Raw genomic sequence first — 11,669 nt, forward strand, 5'->3', positions numbered from 1 at the left:
ATCAGAAATAGCAATTGTAGCTTCTTATTTCTGAGGAGCAGTCATTTGAGCTCAACTCACTAGCTGCTCCATGTATTACCCTCAGTTGTAATGGCGGTGTCCTCACCAATACCATGACATTTCATTGTTCAACTAATCTTTTCATATTATATCTTACTGTATCTTATCATGTCAGTTCCAACATTAGTTTTTCCTGTTTCATGTGTTGAGTGCTATAACTGGGTTCACTTCACACTGTGAAATACATATTTATTTATTTACATATAGTTCCATTTATTCTAATATTTTATATGTACCTGTGTTTATATTGTTCATATTTTCTATATTTTTCTTAACCATTTATTGTTTCTTATTGCTGCTTCTTCTATGTTTGCTATCCACTTTGCTGCTGTAATAAGGACATTTCCCCTTTGGGGACTAATAAAGGAACATCTTATTGTAATAAGCCTGTGAATGTTCTCATTCGTCCAGGTCATCGTTATCCTCAAAGCAATTTCAGTCAAAAACAACTGGACTGGTTGTTTGTCTAGGAAGACGTTTCACCTCTCATCCAAGAGGCTTCATCAGTTCATGTACGCATCTGACCAGGCTGGGACTGGTGATGGAATCTTATTGTAACTTATCTTAGCCTATGTAGAGCACATATAGTGTCTGTTTGGTTACATCCTGAATAATTATATCTAGGCTACATTTTAGCCTAAACTCACAAAGGCCTACTGCTTTAGCATTAGCCCTACTGTACGGAATTATATTTACGTGCTAGTAAAGCACATTAGAATTTGAAGTAAAGCTCTAGTGAAAACGACAGAGACCTCATAGGCAGTGACGTGCAGTGAGGGTTGGGGTTGGGGAGGCACTAGGGGGATGCCAATAGGATAGGAGGAGAGAATAGGATGCTGAAAACCATTTTAAAACACCAGTGCAACTGTATATTGCAGTATATCTGACCTTTACTGTAAATGACTATATATTGCAGTATATCTTACCTTTACTGTAAATGACTGTATATTGCAGTATATCTTACCTTTACTGTAAATGACTGTATATTGCAGTATATCTTTCCTTTACTGTAAATGACTGTATATTGCAGTATATCTTTCCTTTACTGACTGAAAGTCCAGCTTTGAAAAATGTCTTAGTTTAGAAATCAAATCCTCCATTTTCAGGGCGAGAAATGACAGCTTGTCGCTAAGCTCTACAGCGTCGCACAGCACACTTCTGTGTTTACTTTTTGCACACAGGTCAGAGTTCACCGTGATCTGGCTGCAGGCTATCAGGCTGCTCACTATCGCCGCCTGCCTTGAGGCAGAGGTACTGCCTGCCTCAAGCCAGGCATTTCCCCTGTGGATTTATGTCACAACAATAAGATGTAAATATTACACACATACGTAAAATACATTACTGAACACCATGGAAAAGAAGACGTATGCTTTTATTACATAAAAGTGTCCTCAACCATCATATTGGAAACATACACAGAAATGGGAACAAGCACGCGCAGAGGGCACGCGCTCAATACAGTTTGTGAGTGATTGCGCAATCTGGAGGGAGGCACGGCTGTCCGTGCCTCACCTCTCGTCTCCGAAGAGACTCCGTTTATTTAAATAGGAAATACAGAATTTTCTGCCATTTTTACTATAAAAACGGTCAAAATACATTAAGAACCACACCAAAATCATAGTCCAGAGGACAAATATTAATACTTGTGTTATTTTATTATTTCGTTTCTTTTTCCTCTCATGATGACAGGGGAGGCACAGCCTCACCTGCCTCCCCTGACCGCACGTCACTGCTCATAGGTAACTTCAAGCTAGCATCTGAGTTAATGTTAAAACTACAGCGCTTTATTTTGAAACTCACAACCGGAACCCCGGTATTATCGCGTTTGTAGCTTGATGCTGGTACCTGTCAAATAGTCCGGTTCTATCGGTGTTTCGCCGATATGCCGGCCGGCTCACAGGACTAAAGAGTCTCTCTCTAAAAAGATTTAGCGTGGACTTCCGGTAAAGGACTGAACCCAGGCACACATAACACACATAACGTTCTGCATTTCAGTCCCGGGGCTTTCTTCTTCTCTGCAGCGCCCTGTGTTGCAACGGAATGGGAGCGAAACGAGCGGGCAGTCGAATGTGGACACAGGCTGATGGAGCAGGAACAACGGGAGAAGCCTGCAGTAGCCTGATACGGTGCTGAACGGCAGCGTGACCTACATACCGCAGAGCTTAATGGACGGTCTTCAGGACATCACTGAATGGATACATGAGACACTGAAGTCCCGTTCAACCTTGTTACACAGTAATACGTGACCTTCGCGTTTTATTTGCTGCTACAGAAGCGGACATGATAAGACACGTGAATGTGAATACGACTGAACAAAGAGAATCATCCGTGCAGAGCATGTTCCGCAAAATAAGGCAATAGGGTGAACAGCATGGAGCTGCATGCTGGAGGTGTTGCTGACCTTTTGTAACGCTCAGGGGTCAAGAGGCAACCAAAAGGAAAAACGAACCAAGCAAACCAAGTGGCTGGAGGACTCTGAATACTACACTCTCCCCTGCTATTTTCTCTTGGTACACTGCTGGGCTATCCAGCAGCTCTGCTCTGGGTCAGCCCACAGCTCAGGAGGCCCACAGTGGAGTCCGTATCAAAGGTCTTTTCAAGCTGGAACAGCCTGCAGATGCCTTATCCACTGGTGAGCGAGAGATTGTCTGGTGATCAGCAATAAAGTCGTCAACTAAGAGATAAAAACTGTAAGTGCTGTGCAGGAAAAGTCAGATTCAAATATACATTTGTGGCTGCCAGCAACATAAACTTTTGCCATTATGCTTCTGAACTGTGGTCAGCCGTTACCTCTTCTGAGGCATACGGACGTGCCGCCTCGGGTTATAGAAAACTTCATCCTGACGGGCTACCGCTTCCCAAACTACAGCCTGAGGGAATGCTTAATGTCAGCGTTCAGACCGACTAATGAAACAGGCAACTTCTGGACACACTTCCTCCCAGTTTTTATTTTTTCATTCTATTTTGTGGAGGTGTTTGGTTGGGAAGGTGCGCCGCAAGGTGACGCCCCATTCTTCTATCCTTTGTGGAACTATTTTATCGGGGTGTTCTGTCTATTAATGGCTAGCAGCATGGCCCACCTGCTCAACTCAATGTCTCTGGTGGTAAGAGAAGTCTGCTTCTTTGTGGATTACGGCACTATCAGTTCCTATACGGTTGGCTCATCGTTGGCATACTACTACTACATCCACCCTCGGGCAGGGATAGTGGAGACAGGAGGCCACAATGGCTCCCATATGGACTTGAAACCGGAACCTCAAGGATCTCTGACATCATCCTATGCAATCCCAGATTTCAGTGTGTTCTTTGAGACCTTCTACATCCCGTCCGCATGTGTTGTAGCAATCATTTGCGTCTTATCATGCTGCAATACTCGCCAGAGGTGGAGGCGGCATCGATACCTCATCCGAACCCTTGTTTTCCTCCTCCCGTTCCTCATCTCTTCCACACCAGTTTTCTACCGCCTCCTCACCAGATCGCCTTATTCCACCTCCTCCTCCTCTTTCGCTGCTTCCAGCTCTTCGGCCAGCTACTTCTATCGCCACTGCCTCTGGCTGCTGGTGTCAGCTGTCTTCAACATCAGCAAGTTCCCAGAGCGGTTAGCCCCGGGTCGCTTCGACATCTGGGGGCACAGCCACCAGTGGTTCCACTGTTGCACGTTTTTGTCAATCCTCGACGAACTCCACATGATCAAGACTGAGGTGAGGGCAATTCTGCTCAGTCCGACCCTGGGGCTACCCCCTGCCACCATCTCCCGCCTACCCGGACCTACCATAGCTTCCACCTACGGTGTGATGCTCCTCCTTCAGACCACCATTGTCTCCATCATCACATGGTTCTCCTGGCATGCCAACTGCATCCACGGGCCCCAGAGAGACCAACTCGCAAAAGAACACCCCAAGAACCGCCTGAAATGCCACTGATCACACAGACATTCTTTTTTTTTATTATCATCCCAACTGTGAAGGAAGATTTGCACATGGTACAGAGCCATGCCACAAAGAGAAGCGCACAAATCAGTGAAACGATGAAACATTTCCCTCCTGATTTCAAATACCTCGTATGTTCCAACCCCTGTGAGAGCATTTTTCAAGCTTTCATATGGGAAATAGGAGACAACAGGAGATGAAGGGATTATATTCTAAGCTCACCACAGGGTGGCTGTCTGGTTGAGTGGATATTGAAAGACTTTGCCAGTTTCTCCCCTGAGCTGCTCCAGCATGTTCCAACAGGATGTCTTAGCATTGGTGATAATAACTACCTCTAGGGACTGTACACTTGAGGACAAAGGAAAGGTGTTGGTACCCAGGAGAACATGTTCCATACAACATTTGGGTAATGTTGCTGAAATGTTACTGTGACCACTCACAGAAGTTGCTGATGTGTAGTCTGTTGTACTTCCTCCTGTTGCACTTCCCCTTCCCCTTCCTCTTAAACAGCATCTCTTGAAAAGTCTCTGCTACTGTATGGTTGCAGTTGAACCTATTGTTTCACACTGAATGAATCATTTCCTGGCCTCTGTTAACCACACCTTCTCTTCCTCTGACTTATGAACGCTCACACGCAGTTTCATTTCCTCTCTTGCCAAGTAACCCTTGCAGCAGGAAATGCGTTGGCCTTGACAATGCAACAGAAATAGCTTAGAGCATGTATCAGTTGTACAATGAAGCACTTTTAGAGGTGGTCAAACTCCCCCCGTCCTTAAGAAGCCATGCAGGCTTTTCAACCTGAAAAGATGCGTTTCTTTGCTGAAGTATATAATGATGTCCTGCTAACATGTTCTGTTGGAATATGTGGGTTATTTAGATGTGAGTTGTATACATAGTGCAGTGAAAACAGCTGCACTGTGCATGGTTTTCTTTACACTAATGACTAGTTCACAACAGATTGTGTTCACATTGCTCAAGTCCTCTAGTTCAGATTAAATATCATGTGAATCTGATGCTTTCTCATCAGTATGGAAAGTAGAGCTGCAACGATCAGCCGACTAATCGATTAGTCAATTAACAGAAAAATATTCAGCAACTATTTTGAGAGGTTTTTCATGCAGAAATGACAGAAAATGCTGATTTTCAGCCTCTTCATTACTATCTTATATTAAACTGAATATCTTTATCAGGATTTGGACTGACAAAACAAGACCTTCAAATCCATCACCTTGGACTTTGAGGAACTAGGATGGACATTTTCTGGCATTACATATACAAAACAATTAATTATGATTAGAGATGCATCCATCCAGTTTTTTTCCGATCCAATCAGATACCGATACCTGGGCTGAGCGTATCGTCCGATACGGATCCGATCCTACTGTTGAAGGAATTAAGCTTATACCATGTGAGTGAAGGCATCAGGCTTGACATTTAGCCTTGTTAGAAAAAGCAACACATTAACACAGATATAAATGTACTTTATATTATTTATTAACAAATAACAAAGTGTAAATTAGCAGCAAAAAGAAATAAATAACACTTCCATGTAAAGTGCACTGCAAACAAATATTTATAAATGTAATATAAAACCCTGCTGTTACAATACAGTTACAGTGATCTGGTCACTTCAATTCTGTGTATAATATTAATAAAAAATGACTGGATCAGAATCCTGGATCGGCTAATTAGTCAATATCAGAGCTGATAACCGATCTGGATATTGGATCGGTGCATCTCTACTTAAGAATCAATGCATTTCATTCATAAAATATCACAGCACAATTCCAGCTTAAAAGCCTGCTTTGTGAACAGATGAAACCAGTGGCTGTTTTTTATGTCATGTGATGAACAGCAACTTCTATGAGCAAAAGCCATACTTTGGAAGAGTGATAGTTGAATTAATAGCTATATTGTATTGTTTTAGCACATCATCAGGAACTTCCTGGATAGATTTGCACTTGACAGATAGATCAGGTTATTAGTTACCTAGCAGTTTGCCCCTTTTTATGTATTATCATTGCATAGCTAAGCATCAGTTTTTTTGAAAAATATATAACCGGCAATCTTTTAAAACCCAAAGGGTCATGTAATACCTCCATAATCCTCAGTGACTCTTGTACAGAGCCGCTGAAGACTTCCCATAAAGAATTTATTTTAATATTGCACACAGGTTTAAGAATATATCGTCTTTGAGCACTTCGGGGGCTATGTAGTCTTCCAACCATCTGGAAAAACAAGGATTTGTTCATGAAAAAGACTTCAAACCACTTCTCTGCACTATTATTTCCTAATCCAAATTAAGATGATAATTGAAAAGGTCCTCGCTCAATTTGTACAGTGTGAACCAAAATGTAAATGTGTTTATTGTCAATTATTAGCCTATAATCAATGTTACTTTTTATTATTTCATAGTTTGAAAAAAAAATCTTTTTCCTGTATTGTACAAAACTAGCAAAGATATAAGTCATTTTTGGCCCTCTGTACATGAAACAGAGATGCAACTTTGGAAAGGGTTAAAAATAGTTTTATTGTTCAAGGGATGGGATATTTTTTTCATTCCGATGGACAGAAAAGTAATCGAAGAATCTGAGAATGTCTTCATAAAAATGTCTTGTTAAATTCAAATTCCGGCATAAAATCATCCCAGGGTTTTTTTTTTGGTCTAACAACTATTAACGGAGAAATCCCGGAGAGTCACTGACAGCGGAATGCGGCTATCAGTGATTAGCTCAGGGCTGTACGGTGAAGGCATTGGTGCTTTGTTTTCTGTGTAGGGACTCATTCATGCTGCTGCAGAGGTGTGCTGTTATTTTCAGCAGTATTAGTGGTTAAAAAAGACTACCTTCACCGTGCTGCCCTGAGCCAATCAGAGATAGCCACATTTGGTCTCGATAGTTTATTTTATGAGTGTATTTGCAGAAAAAGACCCTGGGATGATTTGATGCCGGAATTTCCCTTTAAGGCCCCTCTGGGATTTCAGAGATGATGGCGTATCATTTGAGCAGAGCGGATGCTGACAGTAGGTCTGTGAGAGGCACCAACTGGGCTCATCGTGTAGATTATATGCTAACATTACAGGAGTAACTGCCATCTATTTATTCACCTTTTAACTGCATGAAGCAGTGTTTAGCCTTATTGCTAGCAGCTATTTCTGTGCTGTAGGATCAGGTCACCCTTGGGAATCTGCTTTCCCTCTCTCTTGTTTTTTTTTATAGAATTCTGCTACCCAACAGGCCGTGTTCTGTTGCTTAAATCTCTGGGCTTTTGTTGTTTTAAATCCACGTTATTAATTTATTATTTTTCTGTCTATGAATGTGCCTAGTGTCTGTGTCCATGTCATCACGTGTTTCATGTAAGATGCACAGTGTCCCGAGAGAAGTCTCAGCAACGAATCAAATCAATTAAAAGTATAGCATTTTAGGCCTGTGCAGAACTTTTTCTAATGTCCCAGCCAAAAAGGAAATAGGTCATAGAAAATGACATTTTCATTTCTGCTGGGTCACCTAGTGACAGGTTTAGTTTGATTCTGTATACGACGTTTTCTGTATTCAACAAAAGTCAATGTGGTCGTTGAAGAAGACACTGCTGACACCTCCCTGATGAGGACAGAGGAATAGAAGAGAACTATTAAAACAATTCCTTTGGTTTGCACACTCAAAATGGACCATGCCTATCATTGGATGAAGACTAATGTGTGTTCATGTCATGTCCTGAGTGATTTTGACCTGTCTTCTCCAACAGTCTTTGGAAGTTGCATTTTAAATTGTAACATTTCAATGTTAAAATATTGTGATAACCTCTGTATGAGTTCTACTCATACCTGCACATTTACTTGTGTTTCGATGTGTTCACTTGCACAAGAGCAAATGATTAGAGATGGGAGTTGTTCATTATGTACGTCACTGGAATGAATACGTAAGTATGATATCTTATATCTTTTACATGTATATTGAGTGGTTGCGATAATCAGGCTGTTCTAGTGTTCTTTAAAGCTCCTTAACTGTTCCTTTAAGAGTCAACCCTGCCGTACTGTATTATTTCAGCACATATCAGGTTGAAGTTGTGTTTTTTAATGAAACGTGCAAGATAAGGAAATGATACCTCAGCGATGTTTCTACCTCTAGAGCATGTGTCAATGAGAAGAACCATCGCTGTGGATGGTCCACTTGAATCTGTTAAAGTACAGTATGTGACTGTTAGACTTACACACGACTGTATCTAACCCAGTCAGGTGCTCAGGGGTGACTGAGGAGCGACACTCACATTATTTACACAACGAATCACTAGAGGTAGAGCATAATATCTGTTAATGCTGAAAACGTGACAACCCAACATTATGTTAATTGATTTATGGAATAGCAGTAATATGAATGATCTGAGTTTAAGTGAATAAATGATGCAGATAATTGTTAGCATTGTGGCAGCGTATTTATTTGACTGTGTAGAAGTTTACCATGAGGCTTGATGTGGCTCTGGAGTTTAGCCAACACTGGATCTGTTAGTGTTTTTCAGCCTTACTAGCAGCATTGATGCTATTTGTACCAGAGTGAATACCTTCTGGGTTAACATGAAGTTTGGTTCTGACATTCATGATCCCTGGAAGATGAATATTCTAAAGACTTCAATGATCTTATTTGGACTTTTCACATAGCACCACCAACAGGTCAAAAGTTTGACTAGTACAGACAGCATACCTCTAAAATGATAACAACAATAAAGCATTAGCAGTGGTGGAAACTAACTAAGTACATTTACTCAATTACTGTACTTAAGTGCAGTTTTCAGGCACTTGGGTTATTCCATTTGATGCTACTTTATACTTCTACTCTTACATACTTTTTATTTCACTACATTCATTTGATAACTTCAGTTACTAGTTATTTCACAGATTCAGATTATTAATACAAAATATTATCAACAAATGAAATAACATTTATGTTAGAGAATAAGGTACACAGCAGAATATAAAGTAAATAAAATCATCTCCACCTTTATCAGCTGCAACATTAAAGTGATATTTACATCAATCTATCAATAATTATAATCTAATGATATATTATTCTGAAATGGGCCATTCTGCATAATAGCTACTTTTACTTTTTGTACATTTTGATGCTGGTACTTTTGTACTTTTACTAAGTAACATTTGATATGCAGGACTTATACTTGTAACTGAGTATTTCTACAGTGTGGTATTAGTACTTCTACTTCAGTAAAGGGTCTGAGTACTTCCACCACTGAGCATCCGCATGTAAACTACGGTTGTCATGGGAGCGTACCTGTGTTCCCCGGGTCCTATGTTCCCCATTTTGTATGTGACCAGATGTTCCCCGAACTGGTATTTTCTCCACAGTCAGTGCCGAAATTCACCGGCACATATGCTGATGTGGACCGTAACACTACCCCCTCACCCTGACCCTGTTAACATGCTAACATGCTAATTGTTACACTAAGCATGAAGGCAAATATGTAGGCATTTTAGGTGTTAAGAAGCCTGGGAGAATTTATGATATACAATTAAAAAGCAACTTTTGGTGGATATTTTAGAGACCATATTTACCCACATTTAGGTTAACAAAAAAACACAATCATATTCCCAGATTTGACTCTATATTATATATGTTATATACTCTATACTATATTTTTAAAAATTCAATTTCAATTCAATTGTATTTATAGTGTCAAATCATAACAAAAGTTATCTCAGGACACTTTACAGAGTAGGTATAGACCACACTCTATGACTTATTTATGAGTTACATAGACCCAACAATTCCTCCATAGAGTACGGTGGCAACGAAAACCTTCCCTATAACAGGCAGGAACGACGGACAGACCCAGCTCTGTGGAGGACGGACATCTGTCTTGACAAAATCAGCTAAAAAAAAGGACACTTAAAAGAAGCAAAGCTTAAAAGAACACTTTAAAAATATTTCATGTTCGGAAACAAAATTCACAGAAAATGTAAACTAAATGTAAAATTGCAAATAATTAAAAACATTTTTGAGTCTATATTCTTTAAGTCTGGTCAACATGTTCCAGGGTTAAGATGCTGATAACTTGATAACATAACAAAAAAATACAAATAAATTGTAAGAGAACTCGTGCTCCCTATCAGAGACAGTTGTGAGTGATCGTGCAGCTCAGATTTAGAGCTTCCTGTGTCTGTGTTTCTCCACCGCCCGGTCTCTTTAGGAGACTAGCTGCAGGTCCTTAGTGGATTGATTCCAGCGGGACAAGAACACAGATTATGACTGATCTGTCTAGCCTACTATGTGTGTACATGGGCTAACCACATCCTGATCCCTGACAAATTCTCATTTTGGAAAGAAAGCATGTGAGGGTATCGCTCAAAAAGTTGATCCAAGGACGAGTATCAGATGTCCTAAAACAGCACTGCTGTTCTTCAGTGGGACTGAGCAGCAGCCTCTCAGACTTAAAGGGTTAAGTGAACTCAAGTCTGGTTAACAACGGTTTGAATAATTCAAATGTTTTCAAATGAGTTGTGTCTTGTGTGCATATGCTGTGTGTGTGCAGCTGGCCTTTTATGTCTCCACTCCTCCCCCACACTGAGGGAGGAGTCGAGACTGAGCCCCAAACAAACGGCCGTGAAACATGAGCCACTCAGAGAAGATCCTGCTCGAGTAGAGCTGCTGCTCCTCTCTCACATACAAGAGGCTGCAAATGAACTCACAAAAAAACAACAGTCCACAAAATCTGGTAGTAGGCTAATCCAATACCAAGAGTTAATGTAAGTGAGTCCAGAGTGGCCGCTGGTTCAGATTGAATGAGAAGGACAGGAGGATGAGGATGAGGATGAGGATGGTGTCAGGTGTCGTCTGTTTTCACTCTGGCAGCTGCCGCACACTGTAGTCAGACTTGTTTCATGATCCACCCACACTATTGACACGATCAATTGCGGAGCCTGCGGAAATACTATGACTGCAGTCCAAGCATCACTAGCACACAAGATAAAAACTCTTTATTAGAATAACTTGTTCACACAAGATAATAACTTGATATTATAATAATGTGATCACACAATATAATAACTATTTTAATAACTTGTTCACACAAGATAAGAACTTATGATAATAACTTGTTCACACAAGATAATAACTCTTTATTAGAATAACTTGTCCACACAAGATAAAAACATATTCTCTTTCGGGACTTCAGGGCCTCCATAGCTCTGAAGTTTTAAATTTGGAGGCTTTGAGGGACACTGTGGTAAAGTGCCCTTTTCAGTGGTGAGGACGTGCTGTAAGTGCCCTTTTCCTTTATGCCCCTGTTGAGGGATGTAATCAGGAAGTATACTGTTGCCATGGGGTCAGCCCCATTTATTTAGCCTATATTTATTTACATGTATTACAAAGAGAGTGGTGCAGTCCTGCTTCCTTCAGCTCAACAGTGCATTAAGAACAAAGTACTGTTTCTCTCACGAGGTTTAGATAAGCTCATTTCTGCTTTCATGTCCACTCTGTGTGAGCCTGCAGAGATCTAGATCATGTCTCCAGCTTGTTCAGAATGCTGCAGCTAGACTTTAAACTAGCACTGAAGACAGACAGCACATTACCCCAGTGTTATCTGCACTGCTTATCTGTACGACTGGACTTTTAAAGCATAGAAAAGTGCTGACCTTTGAACTCTATGAGCTCGGATCTTCTGGCACTTTTG

At 40.8% G+C, this 11,669-nt stretch overlaps 1 protein-coding gene across 1 annotated transcript; it reads left to right on the forward strand.

The window, feature by feature from the left end:
* Nucleotides 1-2,755: 2,755 nt before the first annotated feature.
* On the forward strand, nucleotides 2,756-3,983 carry paqr9 (progestin and adipoQ receptor family member 9; the record flags this gene model as incomplete). Its single annotated transcript, XM_083936745.1, has 1 exon — nucleotides 2,756-3,983. The coding sequence occupies exon 1, from the start codon at nucleotides 2,823-2,825 to the stop codon at nucleotides 3,981-3,983; it is 1,161 nt and encodes a 386-aa protein (XP_083792871.1). The 5' UTR covers nucleotides 2,756-2,822.
* Nucleotides 3,984-11,669: the final 7,686 nt, after the last annotated feature.

This window comes from Echiichthys vipera (genome assembly GCF_963691815.1).
Source record: "Echiichthys vipera genome assembly, chromosome: 22".
NCBI classification, from domain to species: domain Eukaryota; kingdom Metazoa; phylum Chordata; class Actinopteri; order Perciformes; family Trachinidae; genus Echiichthys; species Echiichthys vipera.